The following is a 24,236-nucleotide window of genomic DNA, read 5'->3' on the forward strand; positions in this document are numbered from 1 at the left end:
TGATTATTTTTAAACTTTAAAACTAGTTAAAAAGAGAAAGAAAAGCCATCAAAAACGGTATGATTTACAGATATTTGTGTAGGATGATTAAAAATCTTTTGTCCATTCAATCCTTCAGAATTTTGGATTTTAATTGTACCACCATGATATTGACAACCAGTAGTCACGAAGAACCCAAAGAAGGTGGGGGTGTCATTACGAGCTTGGGTCCTGTTGCAACGTGCTTTATTTACTGGATGGTATACCATGACACCAAATACCCAAGACTTGGAAGTGAACAGTCTTTGAAGTACGTTTTTGTAAATATATGAAAAAAAAACCAAAAAAAAAACCAGAAATGTATATCAATTTGTTCGTGACGAGGATTATAAAACAATAGGAATTTACTCACATTTAGACAGATTTATTTATTATCTTTTCTTTAACATATGTACATTTGACCCTCAAATATGGTTAAATTCTTTGGTTGAATAGGTACACTTTTTTCTAATTATTTTATTTTGTATTAAAATAATACTTTCGAATGAGTTATAAGAGTAAAATTGCTTCATAACAACCACTATTTGTGGGGAGTTCCGCTTGAGCCTACTTGGCTCCTTTTTGGATTCCTAAAATCGGAGGCCTTGTTCCCGAAGCCTCCGATTGTAAGGGCCCAAAAAGTAAGCGCGCAATAAGCGGGCTTGCTAGTCTAACGATCGTCCGAAGGGTAGGTGTTTTTTTGGGGGGGAATTAGCCAAAAAAAAATGCATTTCATTTTAATATTTTCAGAGCTCATAATAAATTATGTTTATAAAATATTGCCCATCCACACTCCTGGTTCTCTCCCCCTCAACACACAGGTGCGTCCATGAATGAAATCGTTCAGATCTTGTATGGACCTGTATATATACACATAATTTTAATGTCTATAATAATAATTATTATTAGAATTTAAAAAAAAAATGTGTACCTGTTAACACAGTAGACAACTCATTACAACCTATGCCACAAATATTAATTATAAGAAAGAGGAGTCCTCGATAGGATAAAGATGGCTCAGGTTGCTTCAAATCTTCGACGTATAAAAAGGGAGGTGGGGTGAAATTTCAGGAGTTTCTTATACTACGTGAAACAGCTGATTCTTATTGGTCTTGCATACATGTTTAATTCATGTACAGGTTGTTATTGGCTTATTTAAGATGCTCCTGCTTTATCTGAAGACCTACCCAGATTGTGGCCTTGATCCGAGTGTGTTAACGGTTCCTATCAATGAGGGTTGCAAGAGATTGTTTGGATATTAGAATATTCTACCGTAAAATAATTTACAAAATATATTTTTTTTCAGTATTTCCCCCGAAATTTGCTTATATGAAATCAAATAGTGTTAAACTTCATAAAATTTACGCAATAGGAACATACCTTTCATTATATACAAAGATTAAACTCGGTGTTTAAAGTCGAGTGGCAAGCACTCCATTGTTGGCGTGCTCACCACTCTTCCTCGGGGTTTCTCTAACCTCCTCCGAAGATTTATAAATTCCTTTTGATTCAACACACTACTTACATCCATTGATACTTTTCGCTATATTCATTGAATATTGTTCTTTAAACATCAAGAGTTTGGTTAATTTTACTTGGTCCGATTCAGGTAATTAACTGAATCACTCACGTATATGTGCGAATAAACGATTATTATTCTATTTTATTTTTTTTTTTACTTTTTTTTTTTTTTTTTTGCGCATGCTAAGCACCTTATGTTCTCAGCCGCCTTATGCCCTTTTCTCTAACAAGATTGCGTGCTACATTCAGTGCAAAAGACACTATGATTATAATCTATATCGTTGTCTCAGTGACTTCACGGCGCCGTGTTGGCCCACTTATTACTTAGTATTAATTCTTTTTGTTTTCTTTTTATTATTCTGTCGTGCGTCGACTTCATTTCTGGCCAGCAAAACGTTTCATTGTGTTGTTACAGTCTGCAGGTTATTTGTACAGCACAGTAAGAAACCCCACAGGACTTTTTTTTTTGCTTTACCTGCAGAATAGTCAACAGTATTTGCGCATTTTTTAATTAAAATTTTTATTCTTATTATAATTTTCCTTGCGATCCAACGAACGTGTTTGAAACCATTTCACAAATGACCGACTACCTTTACGCCACCTGGTTGTTAGGATGCTCACAATTTCCACCATATTTGTTATGCAGAAAATTTGTAATGTATTGTATGTTAAGTGTGCTGTGAGTATTAATTGCAAGTTAGCATTCATATTATAAAACGCATAAAACATTTCTAATCTATAAAAAGACAAACAGATGTTTTAACAGAAATCTGGCGCACTTGGATTTGTTTCATTGGTTTCATTGGGCTGTCATTGGTTTCATTGGGCTGAATTTAGTACAGGGGTTCACAAAATGCGGCCTGCGGTCGTTTTTATGATGTTATGTATAAATGTGAAGAAAATCTTTGTTCAAATTTTATAGAATCATAGGACTTGTGTGCTAACTACAGTGGAAACTAGTTAATAAGAAATGCTCAGGACTTTAACAAATATTTCCTGTCAACTGAATTTCACGTTCAAATTTTTGATGACCGATTCCAAGTATGGAGAAAAATGGAGGAAACTGGGCATATAGGTGGGAATTGGTTCGCAGAAAATAATTAGTTGACCGATAAGCACTGCGAAAATCGCAACTATCACAGTCGCGATAACAAGATGCACCTGCAAACGCTTCTCTTTCCAACCATTCTTTCTTGCGAGGATTGTAGTTCGCAATATCACAGCATTAACTCGATATACGGCCCACCCACAATTTCTATCGTATTTTAATCAATATTGGCCCGTTGACGAAAAAGTTTGAGAAGCGCTGCAGTTTTAATAGCATACAAAATGCTACACAAAACTTGAGAGAGTGGTCACATAACGCCACCGATAATAGTGCGAATTTTTCCACTTGGTGATAGAATAGTAAAGCGATAGTTTATTTCGTCCTATCATCCTGTGTTGCATTATTTATTTTCTTCAGTTCTATGTGTATCACTGAGCCTCAAACCCCAGGAGAGAAAAAGTGCTAGTAATGTTCGCATGATAGAAAGTTACAAATAATAGGAATGTCGATTAATTTCCAGTTAATAATATGCAGGGTGTTATATAACATATGGGCTGTACTTTTTGAATTGATTCAGGACCTGAAAACAGTGAAGTTCTTATTAATGTGTCCAATTCTGAACACGTTCGGAGCTCGTATGTTTGAATTTTGAAAAAATAAATGGCTGTGGAGCTTTCAATGGTAAAAAAATAAGAACACGAAAACTTACCTGGTATGAATAAACATTTTACTAGGTATGAGTAGTCCTGAATTGATCTTGAAATTATGGCCTATCTTATTAAACACATTCTATATAACTAAATCCAAATCGTAACATTCTGAAAGAATCGATTAAAAACAAAAACACTGAAGGTATTAATCCTATATCACAGTATATTACAGAAAGATAAACGTATTTAAAAAAAAATGCAAGAAAATTTAGTATAGTTCAAGTGAAGCGTTACTGTCTGCGTGGCTTGAGGCAAAAGCTCCAATACTTACGAGAACTGGTTCGATTCGAGGAGGTAGAGAGCCGACCGGGCTAGCCGAGTGGGTAAAGTACCTGCCCGGCAACCCAAAGGTCGCGGGTTCGATTCCCGCCTCGGGCTTGGATCAAAGTACTGCAAAAACCTTAAGAGGTGCAATATGGCCACAGAAGCCGATGCGCCAACAACTACCAAATCAAAAAAAAAAAAAAAAAAGGAGGTAGCATTTTTGTGGAACTGCGAGACCTGGTCGTGATCCTAGTTGGCTGTGGAGTTTTTACAGTATAATCATATGACTCGTGTTCGGGTTCTGAATCAATAGAGTTCCACCAGGGAGGAGATGTTGGTAAAGGAGATGGTTAGTGTGCAGCTTCTTGAATACCTTACAATGTGCTTTGCAATTTTTTTGAAATGAACGATTCAGAGGAATAGGATTGTTTCAAATTAGTACAAACAACTTCAGAAACACATGTTGAACAACCTTTGGAGATTTTCAGAAGTTCAGTTGTGTTTTTAATTTTAAAATCAGTTAAACGTCTGTCAGTTCGACAGTTTCTGGATAAGAACCGAACTCAGGTAATTTAAGTAGTGTAACCCCCTTGCGTGTCTTCCTAAAACCCATGGCAGTGTTGGCCGTTTCCTGGGCGAGGTGTATACCTTGAACTGATTTAAATAAAAATAAAACAAAGTGGGAGTTTTTCACACCGTACCTGAATTTTTCGGCCTCGGACGAAATTTTGATACCCCCAACCCAGTCTCTGATTTTTAATTCAGCAAAACAAGCAAACCAACCATAGAATGTGTATTCACTTGTTTGCTTGTGCAGTTTGTCTATAAATTGCGTGTGTAATTTACAAACATAATACTTCTATAATTATGCAGCATTGCCTTAGCTGCCTCGGTGCTTAATCTACAACAAACCAATATCCGAATCTCCTTGATCCATAATTTTTTCATAAAATTATGGATCAAGGATTATAAAATTTTTAAATAAATTTCCGAATTTGAAATTGTAACTCTAAAGAAAGTGATTTAATGATCTCTTAGAAGATCAGTAAAAGTCGCAAGATGTACTTGACACTATTACGAAAAATGAATCTTCCATATGTTTTCAACGATAGAAGAAACGCTGAACTGGGTATATTAAGTACCAAGAGGAGTACTTTAAATGTGACAAGCATACATCATTGGTACGACATAGCAGGACCCGTTTGTGACCTCTGCTCTTGTATGTCGGCTGTCATGGAACAGTTACAATAAAGTTGTAAATTCGCTTGCCACAGGGATAGACAGCACTGGAGTAAAAAAAGAAATTTTATCCATTATTTCTCGCTCATTGTAGCTCCTTAGTATATATAGTTTTCAGTTACATATGTGATACGTCGAACTGTGTCGCTATAGGACAATAAGGAAAGGATTATTGTTCCAAAAAACTACAAATTTCATTTGCCATTTGTTTTCGTGAGCTGACAGCGGGAATAAGAGAAATCGTTAGTCACTTGCAGCACCGGCAAAATTGAGATCATTTTTCATTCTTCCTGCAATCGAAGTTTAGTCAAAGAACACGATCACATAAAAAAAAAAAAAAAAAAAAAAAAAAATCGGGTAAAGTTCTAACTAACCCCTCCTCTTATCCCGAACTCTCAGACGGCTCTTTTACTTGCAAAATTTGTTTTCTTTTTAGTAGTTCGTATATTTCTGAACACGTTAGCGACATTCAAACTATGATCGGTTGTTGACCGCTGTTTTCCACACATCATCACCTTTGAATCCCCCCTCCCCAGCCCCCCCATTTCTTCCATCCATTGTCATGTTCTGATATGGGGGTTAAGCACGCAATTTCACGACATTCGAGGTGTATGTGTGTGTCTGCTCCTATAACGCACTGATTCCTTTCCATCCGTGGTCTTGCTGGTTTCACTTTGAACTTTGCTTCCTTTATAATGGCCTCAGCGGACGTTCGATATATCGATTCGCGTGATTGGTGCTTGTTTCTCACGTCCTTTAATTGCCCATGTAAGCTGTGCCAAGTAAATGGTATGCGAATGCGGTAACACCCTGAAAGATAAGGACATTTCCTATTAGATTTCCTATTTTCTTTTTTCACCGTAATAATTCTGAAATATAGTGATTGCAGAAATTTTTAACATCTGGGAAATAATTTCCACTTAATAAGTAAAGAAAGTATAAATGGCAAGATATATTTTCTGAATATTTAGATACATGAAAGATGCATCCAGCACAAAATCTTCCAAAGTTTTTGATAAGTCTTTGTACTTTGGGTGATTTAGAGGATGGAGACGAGATGGATCGGAAGATTTAAGCATTGGAGCATCAACGCAGATAGTTTGCAATTTGTTTCGAAATAAATCATTTGCACAAATGTTAAGTTTCCAACTGAAGGAGTTTATATTGATGCTCAATGAAGAAATTTTTTTAAGGATATGGTAGCGCTATTTTGTTAGATTTAGCCAACTGTAAACAAGGAGCCTTTACTGTCACGTCCTCTCAAAGTAGCCTCTTCAATAGAGGCTGCAGTTAGCCAAGCTCAGGCTGGAGTAGTTCCATGAACCCTCTCCTCCAGGCAGGAGGAGAGGGTTCCTGGTTTTTTGGGACCGTAAAACATACCCCTCGGCCCATGAATACACGCTTTGCGTTATTGCGCGTATAAATAATAACTCTGGCTTTTCATCCATAAAAACAGTCAAAACCTACACGTAGAATCACGCAATTTACAGGCACACTACAATTATTCACTTAATTAAACCCATTAATTAAAGCAAACTAAGAATTCGTGAATTTTTAAGTTCATTAAAAATACAGATGAGTCAAAAGGAATACTATATTAAGCTTTTGGAAACGCTTCAGATGATATTGTAAATGAAGGTATTACGGATCTTTATTTATCCTATAAACAATGCATTGTTGACGTACAGTATAGAATAGAGAAATGTAGAAATTTTCTCTTACAATGATATTTACAATTACACATTGATGCATTGATATAAGGAAAGAAAAGTTACATTGATTTAAGGATTCAATAGTGAAACAACTGTATGGTAGATGACTCTGAGGGGTTTTTAAGATAGTAATGCACTCAATAACTCTGAAAATTCAGTACCTACAGGATGGCTTAACCAACTAAAGATGGAAGTGATATCTCCAGTCAAAAAGTGATATTTGTGGTTATTACTTTGACTATTTATTATATTCACATTAATGTAAGTATTCATTTTAACCAGTTCTAAGCCAACGTTTCATGAATAGAATTGATTATTAGTCCATATTCGATTTAGATCATAACGATATATGATGATATACTTATTATAATCCTAGGTTGTTGAGTCCAACGTCCTATATCATAGGATGTAGTGATATTAGTACAAGATTCAAAGTATTTTTCCTCCCTAATTAAACAGTGTGGTAGTCTTCTCGAGGCTTATCCGTTTAGCAAGTACAGTTCAGGAAGAACAGTCCCAGAAACGACTTTTTCGCTTTATTTTAAAATGAATTGTTTTTTTTTTTTTTAAATCCTTGATAAAATCTAAATCCAGCGGTTTTGATGTTATTAGATTCAAGTAACATAATACTGTGTGTTAGAAAAACTAAACTGGAAATAATAATACTATTACATGTAATTGATTCAAGTAACAGTTTCTGGTAACTGTTAAAACTGTTCCATCGGTTATCTCGACTGTCCGCTTTGACATTGCAATCTTGACTTGATTTCCAGTACAGAAGTCTCTGAAGCAAACACGTACCTAAAAACTGTGTAAGTTGTGTTACAGTTTTGAAAGGAATTTTTTTTTTGCTTGAGGCAGTTCATAGCATTTCTAGAATTCTTTGCGTGTATGTAGTAGTCACTCTCCACCTGACTGAGGAAGAGAGCTTGTAAACTTACTGTCGCAGAAAATGTACTTTTTTCTTCACGACGTCACTGATGCTGTAGAAAAGCAGTTTTTAACACAGTGCAGTATCCAAAAACATTTCATTTTATGATTGTTTCTAAAATATTTTCATTGACTAATAGAAGCGAGTTATTAGATTAAATTATGAAGTATTGCGTATTAAAATTCAAAATTTCACTGTGAATATTACCTCTTAACTGAGGACCGTCTCAGTAGTAGTGGTTTCCTTTATTCGTGGTTGACACAACCACTATTCTTCCGCCCCATGCGAGAAGGTAGGGATTTGATTCTCGTGGAGATGCAATTTTAATAGATTTTTTACATATGGCCCAGTTCGGTCTCAGGTGAGGATTGCTTGCTTGCTTATTTATTTATTTAATTTTCCTCTCTTAGAAGTTCTGATTTTTCATCCTAAAAGCAGACCTACAAAGAATACGCGTAGTTTGCAGGCACTGACATTTCACGGTGTTAAACTTTGGAGAACGGTAATAACTTGATCATGGGACATTTGCCACTATGAAAATTCCCCAAGCTCGCTTTCTGCAATGGTCTACTATTCTGTTCTTTTGTGTAGTTATTTCTCTTCGGTGTCTATGTTCACTTTTGGATGGTGCCAAAGGGTTTCCAGGTATTATCAGACAATATTTGTGCCGTATTTGCAGGATCCTATGTTTCCGCGCTTCCTTGGGTGAGTGCTGGCTCTGACTTTTCTTTTCTTTTTTTTTTCTTGTTTCCTTTTTTTCAGTTTGTTTAATAATTTCATTCATTTAATTGCTTAATAGCAGTTAGTAGCGATCTCACATGTGACATAAGAATGGTTTAATTTAGACATCACTGATTTACCTTAAGTATATTATTTCTCTCACTTTAAATAACTCTTAGTTCATTTTCTAACCTTCCTTTGGCATTCCTAAATTTCTGGAGAATAAATTAAATTTAGCCTCCTTGGAGAAACAGTGCTATCTCTTTGCCTTGTAACATGTGATCAGTTTCTCTGTATTCGAACTGTTCTTATATAAGTCTGTGTTCAAAATCTCAACTTATATCATCATCATCGTTGTAGAGGGTTCCCGAGTCCAAAAGAGGCTCAAAACCGACCAAGGAAAATATGAATTTATTTTCCATTTTCACTCGACCCAGGTATTTATTTTATGGGAGACTAATTTTTTGTAGTTTTGACCCCTTGTGTTATTTAAAATCGCATCACTTGACTTTGAAATAATTTCGTAAAAATATACCCGAGAAAGCAAAAGAAAAAGAGTACAAAACCGGCAACTGTCACCCCTTCCCCTAGAATTATGCTGTACCATAGGCGAACTTTGTAATTTCCATTGAGCATTACTATTGTAATTTTCAGTTTGGTTAAAATTAAATAAATAGAACTAATTCTCCATTCGAGTGTGTACTCCATGTAATTCAAGATAATGACTTGACGTCCCGGTTCTGACTGAGCAGCAACCGAAATAAGTACTGTATTTCCAAATTTACCACTTATATGTTGATCAGTGTTCCACCTAGCACTTTACGTTATCGCTAGCCAATGAAATATACATTATCCTCTCAAAAATATTCAAAGGACAATGATGAAAATGGATCTTTGTTTAAGAAATTAAAAATGAATCTGGCATTGATTGTTGACTGTTTATGCAGTTAATTAGTTGGGAGTTGGATGGTAAACTCCCAACTAATTAACTGCATGAGTTTTGGGGTTGATATTGAACTTATTGTCATATAATGGCTTAATCTGAGTATATAATATACTGTATATAATAGCATAATCTGAGTCAATAGAGGCTGGAGAATTTCACCTTTATTCTCTTTCGCATTGCTTACTGGAATAATCCTGACAGAATATTATTGCTTCTGTAGTAAATTCGCTGTTTCTTCTCACTCACTGCCTTAAAAGAAAAACAACAATATGAAATAACCGTAATTACTTGCCGAGTTGAAAAGTTGATTCTTAATTCTGCTAAGAATTCCTTGTTCATTTTTTGTCAGTAACAAGTGGCAATATATATAGTCAAGTCATTAATTGTTTTAAATTTTGTGCCCAGGACAGCTAAAGCCGTGAAACGTCAGTAAATTGCGCGTGTTCTTTGGTAGATTTGTCTGTTACGCGAGATAAAAAAAAAGAAAAAAAAGAATTCCTATAACGTATTATAAAACGGCCATAAAACTTCCTCTCATTTATTCAGGACTCCAACACAGGGATGCGACTACCTGGGTGTAAAGATCAGACAAGTCTTTGTGAGGGATAACCTCTGAAGAATACTGTATGCTTGAGAATTTAATTGAAGTCCGCTGAACTTTAGTAAGTTAGTGAAAAGTCATTCTTCTTGACCGACCAGGCTATAACTTCCTTATGTTGTTAACTCTTACGCTCCCCTTGGAGATATCAACTTTTAGTTATTATGAAGAGGCAGTTTCACCATCTTTTATAAGAGTTAATGAAATCAGACAGAAAACATTGTAGACTCCTTAAAACTGCACAAACTCTCATAAACATGGGCAGAATTTTTAATAATTAAGCCCAAGTTCTCACTGGTTAGTTGTCAGAGAACCACTCTATTCTTTTAGCAACTGACTAATGAGGGAGTTCAAGTATTTATGTCAAAATTAAAGTAAGAATGAATTGACTATAATTACATTAATAAAATGCAGGTCAGCATGAAGCGTTCAATAGGTTCTGTCTTTTAATTTGTTATATTGTTTTACTAAACTTCTTGCCGAGTCCAAGAAAGAGATCATGGTGTTCGTGCATTATTATGCAATTACATCAAAAGACATCTCAGAATTACAAATTCGTCTCAAGCAAAGTAAAAACCGATCGAAAATAGCTACCACTTAATGGAACAAGGCTATTCCCTCCGTCGGAAACTTTTTAAGAATACTTAGATTTCGAGAGTCTTGCATTAGCGTCTCTTTAAACTTTTAAATACAATCGTATATGGTACACCAAGGAATTGCATTCGCCACTTTGCAAGCCCTGAAATGGATTCTTCTCAGTATAATAGTTGTTTTAAAACTAAGCCTAGATACAAAAGTAACACCGAGAATAGAGATTAGTTGTATGGCTACATCAGAAAAATATTGCAGAAATATATTCAATGGCTCCATATTATTTTATTTAAATTCAGTACAAAGAAATGACTTTAAATTCTTTATCAGATTGAAAGCGGAAATTTCTGTACTGTACGGAAACTTCTTTCTTATTGGGTATTTTTTTTTATTTATTTATTTTTTTTCATTTGTGGACATTTTCTCCGACTAAACTTTCAGGTGCACTTTTGATAATGACAAATTTTTGTATCAACCTAAGACTGAGGTCATTGACTCAGAGCTGCTAAACTTTGGAACTTCAAGGCTAGGTGTAAGTTTGCAAGCTTCAAGAATATATTAACACTACTTACAAGAAAGTACTTAACAGTATTTTACAAAGACGCCATTCAATAGCATTGTAGCTGAAGTTGATGAGCATTCGAGTTGCCACTTTTTCAAAATCTCTGATACAGAAATGGAAAGTATTTTCACTTAAAATACACATTTTTTAGATTATATTATAACTAAAAAATGCATTAAATGTTTTTTTATTAGGAAAATATACTAAAAGGACTTTTATAAATATTTACTTATAGATTTCTGACAATGTAGCACTTAGTTTACTATCTTCTTAATTAAAAGATTGGCCCGATGATGCAGCAGGGTGACACCGTGCACCATACCCTACTCCTTTTGGGAAAGCAGTGTACCTACTACAGCATGTACGTATTTTCAGTGGCGCATTTGCATGATTTTGGCTGTCGAATGACGTACTTAAATAAAAACAAGCCTTATCAAGTGAAAAATATTTTGTCCAAATAAGGTTCAGGACTTTATCAACATCTTAAACCGTAGTAGTTTAAAACGGTTAGCAAATAGTCGATTGCGTTACATAGGAATTAAAATATGATATAATTTTCTGGAGAACCACAATGTCAAATCAGAAATCTCATCCATTATTATTTGCCCGATTAAGATTTCAGATTTTCTTCAAATTTTTGTACCTAATTTACTTATTGTGCTATTCATATAATAATTGTACAACTCAGCTTATTTTATTTAAAATAGAGATACCCTTGTAAAAATTGTGGTGGGCAGGTCAATCTCGTTACCTTATTTTTCATAGTAGTAGTTCATATGAACTGACAGGATTAGCTATAGCTTTCATGACTTCTGTTACATTTATTTTGAAGCTTCAAAATAAGTGCAATTTAAGTACTGTAAAAAATACAGTACTTAAATTGCACTAGCTCATATAGTGGGAAAGAAAGTCAGTTTAAAGCATTGCATTACACGATCAAATTATTATTAATTATTAAATAGTTATGTATTCAAAAAACATGATAACATTCAACAGTAATCAACTTTCCCCATCTGTGGAAAAGCACACACGCGTCCATGTTATTTATAACGCGCTGAAACATATCTTGGGTAGTACCATTAACTCGGTAATGTTGTCCTATAATTCCAACAGTATGTGGAGTATTGTTTATGAAAAAGTGCTCCTCAATTGGCTACTGTTACAGGAAAAAGTCTGGCAGAATCATGTCAAACTCCCTTATTCGATCTGTGAAGCATTCCACTGCTAGCACTGAAGGGTTAGATGTGTGTGTGGGGGGGGGGGGGGCACCTTCTGTTTGAAGTAGCCTTCAGTACATTCTTCATTATCTAGCTGCTCTAAAATGACAATGTAGAACTTCTTCTTAATTAAAAGATTGGCCCGAAGATGCAACAGGGTGACACCGTGCACCATACCCTATTCCTTTTGGGAATGCAGTGCACCTACTATAGTATGTACGTATTTTCAGTAGCGCATATGCATGATTTTGGCTGTCGATGGACGTACTTAAATACAGTTGCACTAGGCTACCCTTTCATTTTGTTGGCTTCTGCAATCTTGGGCGCTACTTTTACTTTATACGGGTAATTATATTTTTTAAACCATTCTCCAACGTAATCGTTGTACGTAAAACGAGTTTGAGGGCTTCTTTGCAGATGTATTTCCATGTCTTCAACGCATTCCATCAAAACGATGAGCCTATTGTTGCGTCCCCGGTCATTGAGACTTTGTCTTCCTAAATTTCTTTTCCATCTTCCAAATACTGTATTCTTCTTTCCTGGTGCCTTTGTCATTTGAACTTCACTTCTAAACTGCTTCAGCATGAGCGATATTGATTTAAATTAGCACTCCAGAAAGAAATAACGCCATACTATATTTAAGCATTGTACACATCTGCACATACCACACATCTACACACGCTGCTTGTATTGTCCCCATGCGCTTCGTTGATCGTGCGTACCTATACATCAAATTTCACGTATCTTTTTATTTCATTTCGCGCTTGTCGTAGATACTCAAATACAAGTCGAATTCAAGTATAAGTGGACTCTTACTTTTTTCGTATATACTTTTATAAGCTACTTTTACTTTTATACACTATTTATAATAATAAAAGAAATTGGCTTCCTATCTGCAATAAGGCCTCTAAAGTTGGAATTACTGTATTCATACCACAAATTAAAACAAGTACATCAACCATTTAAAACTGATTTAATAGTAAAATAAAATGATACAAAAGACTGTAAAATAATATTTACAAAAATTTGATTATTTACAAAAAAACTAGTTTACAACAAAAATAAAATAAAATAAATTAAAATGCATTAAAGTATAAATTTAAAAGCGATAAAAGCACTATTGATGCTTTCGGAGGTGTCTGCCTCCTTCCTCAGCAATAATGAAACTTAAGCGACACATCCTTAAATACCAGATTCACGGCATACGTGGATGACCAGGCGCATACTCGGTATTCCTTTCACTTGTACCAGAACCAGAAGTGGTCTGGGGACGTGGAAAACTAAAACGTTTATCTCTGGCAAAAACCACCGCCTCAAAAAGGGCGTGAAGCCTAACTACCCTGTCGCTATTGTTGCCAGAGGATCCAATCCACAGACTTTCCAGCCACTTGCGGTCCCAGAATCTATGCGCCCGGTCAAGGATGACAGCGTTGTCGAAGGAGATCTGGTGTTGTTTTTCCCAATAGTGCTTGGCAGTGGCGGATTTATTGAGCTCTGCGGTCCGTATCGCTCTTCCCCCAGACGGTCCTTGAGACGCCGTCCTGTCTCCCCCACGTAACATTCCCCACAATCCAGGCATGTGATCTCATATACGACCCCACTACTAGAATCCCTAGTAATGGGGTCTTTGACCTGTGACACTACTGTGTGCAACCTCCGGCCCCGGAGCTGCACACACACACACACACACACACACACGTGTCTGAAAGTCGCGAAGCATCCTCGCAATGCGATCTGACAGGCCCGGATAGTAGGGAACATACACTGTGGTAAGCGGTACAGGCGGAACTACCCGATTGGGCTCTTCCTCTCTATTGTATTTATTAATGACCCTCTGGGGGTAACCGCACTTCATAAGATCCGTCGTAATTTGTCTAATTTCCTTCTCCCCCTCCTCAGAGGTGCTGCAATGTGTCCTCACCCTACCCAAAAGTGCTCTGGCCACACTATTTTTATGTTGGGCAGTCTGTGCCGTCCTATAATGTGTATACTGGCCCCTACACATTGGTTTCCTATAAACCTTGGTTCTAAGTCTGGGGCCTTCCCTATATACCATTATGTCCAGAAATGGGAGGGTGCCATCTATTTCTATCTCCGAGGTGAATTTTATAAAGGGGGAGAAACCATTGAGAAACGAGACCACAACTTCCTCTCTCCCCTTCTTTACAATAGTAAACGTGTCAACAACATATCGTTTCCACTTACGCATAGGGAACTCCAATCTCGCAAAAACCCTATTCTCTAATTTCTCCATAGCCAGATTTGTGACAATGGTGCTGATTGGAGAACCCATGGCTGTGCCGTGAACCTGTTTATACATCACTCCTTAGAAAACCAAGGTTGTACTAGAAAGACATAATTCAACAGCGCAATATATATCTTCTATGTTTAGTTGGGATCTAGCACTTAAGGTATTATCCTTCTGTAAAGCCAACTTCACACATTCTACCCCATGTGCTATGGGGATACACGTGAATAATGGCATCATCATCTCGTCCTCCCCTATATCTTGACTCTTTACAAAGTTCACAAATTCCACACTATCTCCAATGACCAACGTGGACCTACCCACAACCGGAGAAATCAGCTGCGCCAGATATTTACATAGATCATACGTAGGGCAATGAAGTAAACTATGGGCCGTAATGGAACATTCTCCTTGTGCGTCTTAGGTAACCCATAAAATCTGGGCAGCCGACCCTGTTGCATGCATGGACCAATACTTATCCTTTGAAATCTTTTCCATTTTTAGTCAGGAAAGTAGCATCTTATTTACACGCTGTTCTAAGCTAGCCAAGGGATTTCTATGGATAATCTTATAAGTACCACTATCACCTAATAAAACTTATAAGATTATCCATAGAAACCCCTTGGCTAGCTTAGAACAGCGTTTAAATAAGATGCTACTTTCCTGGTTCAAAATGGAACAGATTTCAAAGGACAAGTATTGGTCCATGCATGCAACAGGGTCGGCTGCCCAGATTTTATGGGTTACCTAAGACGCACAAGGAGAATGTTCCATTACGACCCATAGTTTCCTTCATTGGTAGCCCTACGTATGATCTATGTAAATATCTGGCGCAGCTGATTTCTCCGGTTGTGGGTCGGTCCACGTTGGTCATTGCACATAGGGTGGAATTTGTGAACTTTGTAAGGAGTCAGGATATAGGGGAGGACGAGATGATGATGTCATTAGATGTCATTATTCACGTGTATCCCCATAGCACATGGGGTAGAATGTGTGAAGTTGGCTTTACAGAAGGATAGTTACCTTAAGTGCTAGATCCCACCTACATAGAAGATGTATGTTGTGCTGTTGAATTATGTCTTTCTAGTACAACCTTGGTTTTTCCAAGGAGTGATGTATAAACAGGTTCACGGCACAGCCATGGTTTCTCCAATAAGCGCCATTGTCGCAAATCTGGCTATGGAGGAATTAGAGAATAGGGTTTTTGCGAGATTGGAGTTCCCTATGCGTAAGTGGAAACGATATGTTGATGACACGTTTACTATTGTAAAGAAGGGGAGAGAGGAAGATGTGGTCTCGTTTCTCAATGGTTTTTTCCCCTTTATAAAATTCACCTCGGAGATAGAAATAGATGGCACCCTTCCATTTCTGGACATAATGGTATATAGGGAAGGCCCCAGACTTAGAACCAAGGTTTATAGGAAACCAGTGTGTAGGGGCCAGTATACACATTATAGGACGGCACAGACTGCCCAACATAAAAATAGTGTGGCCAGAGCACTTTTGGGTAGGGTGAGGACACATTGCAGCACCTCTGAGGAGGGGGAGAAGGAAATTAGACAAATTACGACGGATCTTATGAGGTGCGGTTACCCCCAGAGGGTCATTAATAAATACAATAGAGAGGAAGAGCACAATCGGGTAGTTCCGCCTGTACCGCTTACCACAGTGTATGTTCCCTACTATCCGGGCCTGTCAGATCGCATTGCGAGGATGCTTCGACTTTCAGACACGTGTGTGTGTGTGTGTGTGTGTGTGTGCAGCTCCCGGGCCGGAGGTTGCACACAGTAGTGTCACAGGTCAAAGACCCCATTACTAGGGATTCTAGTAGTGGGGTCGTATATGAGATCACATGCCCGGATTGTGGGGAATGTTACGTGGGGGAGACAGGACGGCGTCTCAAGGACCGTCTGGGGGAAGAGCGATGCGGACCGCAGAGCTCAATAAATCCGCGATTGCCGAGCACTATTGGGAAAAACAACACCAGATCTCCCCCGACAACGCTGTCATCCTTGACGGGGCGCATAGATTCTGGGACCGCAAGTGGCTGGAAAGTCTGTGGATTGGATCCTCTGGCAACAGTAGCATGAACAGAGACAGGGGAGTTAGGCTTCACGCCCTTTTTGAGGCGGTGGTTTTTGCCAGAGATAAACGTTTTAGTTTTCCACGTCCCCAGACCACTTCTGGTTCTGGTACAAGTGAAAGGAATACCGAGTATGCGCCTGGTCATCCACGTATGCCGTGAATCTGGTATTTAAGGATGTGTCGCTTAAGTTTCATTATTGCTGAGGAAGGAGGCAGACACCTCCGAAAGCATCAATAGTGTTTTTATCGCTTTTAAATTTATATTTTAATTCATTTTAACTTATTTACTCATTTTGTTTTATTTTTGTTGTAAACTAGTTTTTTGTATATAATCAAATTTTTGTAAATATTATTTTAAAGTCTTTTGTATCATTTTATTTTATTTTATTTTACTATTAAATCAGTTTTAAACGGTTGGTATATTTGGGGAATACTGTTTGATAGAGTCTTACCATAGGCGTTTCCTGCGATACCAGTCCCACCGGTATGGTGGGGGTATTTAAAAAAAAAAAAAAAAAAAAATTGTGGTAATTGGCTTCCTGACGCTGCCCAAAGCTGAACAACCCGCTAAGTGAGATCTGCAGAAGGGTGCCCATATGGAGATACTCGAAGATGTGGATCACAGAGCTTGGTAACCAGGCGCCTTAGAGAAAACTGATTGAAATCTATAAAATTCTGGAAGGGGACAGTAAAATGAATGAAGGCGAAATTTTCAATGTTAGAAATGAATCCAGAACTTGGAGAAGGACTTTAAGATTGGATTGTAGGAAATTTTCTTTAAGTCAGCAAGTTAATTACTAGAACGTGTTATCTCTGTGGTAGTTGAGGACTGGCAACTTGGGGAAGTTCAAAGGTCACCTAGATACTATACACGAGGGAAACACATAAATTTTTTATTTTATTTATTTGTTATTATTATTATTATTTTATTAATTATTTTTTATTTTATTTATTTTTTATTTATTTATTAATTATTATTTATTTATTTATTTTTTTTGGCTGATGCAGCAAAGCCTGGGCCCTTGCGGTATAAGACTAACAACAATCCGGTTAGGGTTATCAAAATTCTAATGAAACGTATGATACGTAATTAAAATAACGAGATTATGTATGATACACTAAATATTTTGAGGGCGTTACATTTATTAAATTAAAAATAACAGTAAAATGGATCACAGACATTTTTTTTACGACCACCAGGGGAATCAACAAGTGTTCTCAAGGCTAATGACCTCGTTCCCATATCTTATCATCCTACCTGCCACCTGTGGTTATTTCACCCCAGTGTGTAAGGTACATCCTGCTAACTATCAATGTTTTTCATCTTTTACTGGCGGTCTAAAATTTGTTTATCTGTTTGTGAGAACTTCCAATGAATCAGCTAACATCTGTGTCCTGGCTAACTCGGTAACGTTGAAGAATAGTAGTTTTAAAAACTATTTGGTCTTACCATAGGCGTTTCCTGCGATACCAGTCCCACCGGTATGGTGGGGGTATTTAAAAAAAATAATAAAAAAAGACTGTAGAGAAGTAATCTTGGTGCGTTTAGCTACCTTTTCCTTTTTTTTTGGATACGAAAATAATGTGATATGAAGTGATATAAAGATTTTCTAAGAGCTTATTGAAAATACCGAAAAATCCATTTAGAGGTTTCATTGGAAATTGAAGGTGTAAAGGGAAAACAACGGAAGTTTTATAGTATAGGTATGTAATTTGTTTCTTATCGGAGTGTGTGGCCCAAAATAACTTACACTATCCTCGCATCTTTCTCCAAACAATTAGAGTTACAGTTATCCGATAGAGCTGTCTCACTCTGTACCACCTGTGTGTTGTCGGTTGTGTAATTTGTTCTAGAAATAACTTCGTAGTAGGTAAACTCATTCCACGCTGGATGAGCATTTCTGGACAAGGTCTTAATGGATAGCGTTGTGTGCTGCTACCTTCTGAGGCGTACTGTACGCGATAATCGTTAAGCCTGTTTATCTTTGCTTACCTAATACGACTGCTGTTCATAGAAATGTCTTTCTCAGAAACTTCTGGTTGGATGGTTTGCAATGTGGAAATACTGTAGTTAATCCAGACTCTCCGGCTTTGGTTTGGAACCACAGGAGGTCAAAACAGAAGTTTTATTGAAAACTGTTTTTACAACCTCAAAGGAAGAAGAGAGCTGCTACTCACTTCTTCCATCTTTGAAGCTTACACTCCTTATATTATCAGATATATGTGTGGGGCGGATTGTGTGAATATTAACTATTTTCAAACTGATGCTTAATTTGTAGGTGTTGACCGTATTAGCTATTCACAATATAAATATTTATACGAATGTAACGAAGTTAATATTAAAAACCAGCCTGTTAAGGCTTACTCGCTTCTTTCAAGGCGTAATTGGGAGGAGTGGGAAAGACGGATTCAAACGTCAGCGATTTTCCCCTCGTTTAGATATGTAGCTTGATGTCCTCCGTGACAGTGTAGTGGTTTCGCCATTCCTTTGGAGATGTAGGATTCGAATCGCATCATAGACTACTGGAATTTCTAAACACTTACTTCCTCAGTCGGGCTGTACTTAGCCGATCTCAAGTGGAAGAATTAGGGTTTTTTCCCGTGAGTTGGTCCGAGTTTTTCAACTTACACAAAATGCAGATCGGCTCGTGAACTTATACTTGTATTACTCACCAAAGTGCTAATGAGTTCCAGAAGTAAGGTCTTCCTAAACGGAAATAATTACTGTAAAATACTTATTCAGTTCTTTCAGGATGTAATTTCCGAGGTAATATGAGCATGGGTGCAATTTTGAACAGTCGCGGAGCTATGACTTTGAATTTTAAAAAATGGTTACGGAGTTTTGAATGATAAAAAGTAATGAAAATAATGAATAACAGTAAATAGGCATACTTGGTAAAATGTTTATTCATACTAGGTGGAAGTATATTCTTTTTTCTTTTTGATTATTTTATTATTTTTAATTTACAACCGGAAACACCTTATCCATTTTTATTCTTTTGGCCCCTGGAATGGTTCTAAGTTCATTTCCGAATTCGTGTCATTCCATCCACAGTTTCTCTACAGAAATACTATATTACTAGAAATTTGGAACAGGGGCTTGGATACATTTCAAAATTTCAATCCTTACTTAGAATATTTTAGGAATCTTTCTAACAAATTTTCACGTCGATGGCTTAACTTTGTTATAAATCATGAACTATTTGTTAACGCGTCTGAAATTTCACGTACTCTGTACATTAATTAACTTGTTTATAATTAAAACAGTCGTATTTCCTCTACCATTTAGATTCGGACACATTTTTATAACATTTTTAATCTGATTGAGCTCAGAAATCATATACTGAAGTTGTGCTGCAAAAGTGTTGCGACGAAATCGTGATTCTACCGAAAGTCCATCTATCCCTCTTTCTTTTTCTCTCATAAAACTTTGGTCTTAATATTTGCGGCAATTTCCAACATATTTCCCGCGAATATCGAGGGTTTACTGTACATGAATTCTATACACTTGCAAACTAACTATAGGATTTATTTTTTCTTTGCAACTCTGAATTGTGATTATTTGTTATGCTACTTTTGTATTCTTCCCAAATTAGTCTGTTTCAAAGGGTAAACTCATTGAGCTTTTACTTTATTTTACAGCTTGAACCTGGGGATATTATCTTGGAAGTTAATGACAAAAAGGTCGTCTCTTTGTCAGCCAAGGAGGGTGAGTACTTATTATCGATTCATAGATGAGTCTATAATAAAAAGTAAAACTATTTTTTACCCACGTGCGAAAATAATTGTTTCAACATAAATAAAAAACCGAGACACTATTTTAATTCAAGTTATTGCCAAAATTGAAAGTTTCATCAATAACGCTTCTCTGCGTTATGTTTTTCAGTGCATGTCCTGGGACGTTATTGTCCCTCCAGTGAAGGTGACAGCGCTCTGGTTTAGGCTCTTTAGGAAACTACTACATTTTTCCACTTTGCCAATTTGAAGTAACTAATATCACTTTTAATCAGACATCCATTAGGCGAATCTATTATCAGCTACTTTAAAGTGATATTAATTACTTTAAGTTAACTACATGGACAAATTTAGTCGTTTCTAAAGAGCCTAAGCCCGAACGCAATCACCATCAGTGGAAGGCCAACGGCGTCTTCAGACGGTCTAGGCGCCTCCGTAGCCACGTGGGAAGGAGCAGCAGTGCGTAGCACACGCTTCTTGATTAGACCGGGGTTCGAGCCCGTCACCACCAAATACGGAGGATGCGGAAAGGTTAAGGAATGACCACCGCATATCCTGGAGCAATATGGCCTTAGTTGCTAATGCTCCTAAAAAAACCAAAACAACAACAACAACAGACGGTCTACTGAAAATTATAACGCAGAGAACCGTTTTGGTGGAGATATTTGAATAATTATGTATATTAAGCAAATTGTTACTGTACAGATTAAACTAAATCGTTATAAACAATCACTGTGGCTCGTCGTCTCTGGATTCATCTCGGGAATCCGGCTTTCCAAAGATTTTCAGACCAATCATAACATCTCGCACGTTGTTATAGTCGTAATATTTGGACAACCAACGATTAGGAGTTGGATACAATCACCCGATATTTTACTTTCTTCATTGTAATAGATGCCTCACAAATGATTTTCTGCCAACCCCCTTGACACGCTATCCACGAACTTGCCAGAGTGGTGGAGCTGTATCTAAGTGTGCGTTGCTGAAGTACGAACACGCAAAAGGTTCATCAGAGGAATTAAATGAGTTGGAGCGATGGGAGTAACTTGAATTCCCTTTTCTGTTTTACCGTGGTGAGTTATTCTGGGTTTTTATACCCCCTTAATTGTATATTTATCCGTGAACACATATACACTTGTTCAGACATAATACTCGATCAACCATATGAACTGGCGCACTACGACCAAAGGATTCTTTCGGGTGGGGGGAGGAAACCAAACAATCAACAAGCTATTCATTTATTTCACGTATTGTATGGTAGAGTCGACTATCACATTCGTTTCACTGAATTCGTACTTCCATTACCTCACTGCTTTACGGTATTTCAAAACTGTTGATAGCATTCGATATATTTCATGTGTGCTTTTATTACTTCAGTTGTGCGTAATGTAATCCAGATTTAGGCTTTTTTTTTCTTTCCTGACTATTCCTTGATTCTTTTGGCAGAAATGTTGACATGATAGATATAAATAACAAGTTAGTTAATAATGTACGCAGTGCATTACGTTTCACATACGTTAACAAATAGTAATAATTCATGACTAAGAACAAAAAGCAGACTTATTTGCGAACGAATTTTGTTTGGTCGATTGTGCGGGAAAGTTTCATTTCTACTCATCCTCCACATTTTCCAATCATTTCTCCAACCAGGGAGCGCATGCCAACAAACAATATCCAGTGCTTCAACTACAATTCGTTATATGAATAACACTATATGAAGTGGGAGTCGAGTTATTGCATGCAGAGGGACGGACAGACAAAGAAATTATAATTGTCGGGTTTCTATTGGTCCGATTTTAATGAAATTTTGAATAGCTCTGAAAAACTCTGTAAGGCCCAAATATTAAATTTCATGAAAATCCATATGAAAGTCGAGTCATTACATGTGGACAGACGAACGGACATCGTGAAGACAAAGGTGCATGTATGCTAACTCCTAAAAAACACGTCACTGTGCAGGGAATTATTGATTAAACAAACCAACCACTGAATGTTAACGGGAATCTTATTTTTGACCTTTACCATGACATTCTGCGATCCACTTGGATCACAAATATCACAGATAATTCAGAATCGATCACAGAATTTCTCTCACCTCAAATACTGGGTCATCGAAAAAGGTGTCCGTGATGTCCCTTTCAATTATCTTCTGAAATATTTGATCGATTGCTGTGATCGTAGCAGCAAACAGTGTGTTAGCTCACTAAGTTTTATTTGACACTTCAACGATGACCTTGGCTGCGCCGTGAGTGTGTGCAGAATGACTCCTACGCGCACTGCCTCAGTCAGTGTCAGTAAGATGGCCGCCGTGCAACAGCAAGCGCAGTGTGTTGTGGTACGCTGAATTTAAATCTGTCATAACAGTGCAACGTCAGTACCGCTTAAATCGGTACTGAGGCGGTGCGTGTAAGAGTCATTCTGCGCACACTCACGGCGCAGCCAAGGTCATTGTTGAGGTGTCAAATAAAACTTGGTGAGTTACCCACTGTTTGTTGCTACGATCACAGCAATCGATCAAATATTTCCGAAGATATTTAAAAGGAACATCACGGACACCTTTTTGGATGACCATGTATATAGAAAGATCGGTTTATAACGTAAAAACATTAAATTTTGCAATGTAAAAAAAAAAAAAAATTAAAGTTATTTTAATTATAGTCGATTTTTCAAATAAAAAATCTGCGTGTGTACCCTGTATGGGGGAAAGTTGTTGTTTTTATGTGAAAACATCCTTGGCTTGGACGAGGTTAAAGGAGTTTTAGTAATGAAAAGAATCCGAACACGTTTAACATTTTAAAGCATTTATTTTATCACTTGAAATTAGATTTGGTATTTTCACAATTCGATAGCAGACGACGAAAGGAAATCAAAACCGTTTAAATTTTTAAACTCGTGCAGCTAGAACCGAATTTATGAACGATGTAACCCTTTATGCTCACGCCCAGTAGAGGTGTAGGTTTTTTCTTCCTGTAAACTGGCGTAGTTAATGCATTTAAGGACACCACACACACCTGTATTGAAGCTTACATTACTCTGGTGAAAGCTTCTGGTGTAAACTTTTAAAACAAATGGTTTTAAAATTCATAATCGGAAAATGAATTTTGATATTTGCATATACTGCACAGGGCGTTTTAAAAAGGTAACTCCCTCTTTCGTTTCTCCAATAGAATTTTCAACACATTTATGTAGTCCAACTCCAATACGTCAGCTGCTATTTGATTTGTTAGTCCAGTTCATCTTAAGTTTAGGGTTTATTCTTGCAAACTTCATCTTTTCCCATATCTGTGAGAAGGGGCTTCTTCTGGTTCGACCATGCCATCATCCAAAAAAAGTTTCGTTCAGACGTGTACCGAAAAGTGAAGATGCATCCTGTCTTGCATAAAAAATTACTTTCTGTGACAGCCACGCGCCCAACACCATTTATTGTTATTTCGTAGGCAGTATTGACTGCAGGAACTAGGCAGCATGGAGGGTAAGAATAATATTAACTTTGAGACAGCATTGAGATTTTATAACTTTTATGATTTCACTGTTTTCTGCCCTCGTAGTAAAGTACCTCATCAGACGACAAGATGTTCGGAAGCAGGGCGGTCGTACCTTACAACCGTCATTATCTTCCCAAATTCCATTTGTTGGTCACAATCTTTTGGGAACCGTTATTGCACGTAAATGTGGTTTCCACAAAGAATTTCAGCTCGTGTTTCAATGCGAAAAGAACATCATCATATACAGCCATACCAGACCCTTTAGCCACCTGTCTCAGAGATTTTCTTGGGCTGCGTTCAGATGTCTGTTGAGTTGTCACACGAATCTCATGATAAGTGTCATTTGCAGAAGTGAAAGCAAGCAGGCGTCCTTCAACATCCCTGTCTCTAGATGTTGAAACATTTTACTCTTCCATATTGCTTCTCAACATCTTTTTCTTAAGTGCGCTGGCTGTGAGGTTAAATAAATGATCCATAATTAGAATTGCGTAAAAAATAAGTAATATTTTTTTATAATTAAAGTAAGTTAATTTAAAAATCATTAATTATTGAAGAAGGAACGTTTCAATTTTTGTCTTCACAGAGGTGTCTGGTAGCATAAACTTT

General features: G+C 37.0%; 1 protein-coding gene across 1 annotated transcript in view; it reads left to right on the forward strand.

The window, feature by feature from the left end:
- LOC150083497 (uncharacterized) overlaps window positions 1-24,236 on the forward strand; it is a 656,046-nt gene that overhangs the window by 346,674 nt on the left and 285,136 nt on the right. The window contains exon 2 of the mRNA XM_090377318.1: window positions 20,053-20,119. Coding sequence (XP_090233444.1) covers window positions 20,053-20,119 — 67 coding nt within the window. The remainder of the gene's footprint in view (window positions 1-20,052; window positions 20,120-24,236) is intronic.

This window comes from Mastigoproctus giganteus, chromosome 7 (genome assembly GCF_048544385.1).
Source record: "Mastigoproctus giganteus isolate SK-2022 chromosome 7, ASM4854438v1, whole genome shotgun sequence".
NCBI classification, from domain to species: Eukaryota; Metazoa; Arthropoda; class Arachnida; order Uropygi; family Thelyphonidae; genus Mastigoproctus; species Mastigoproctus giganteus.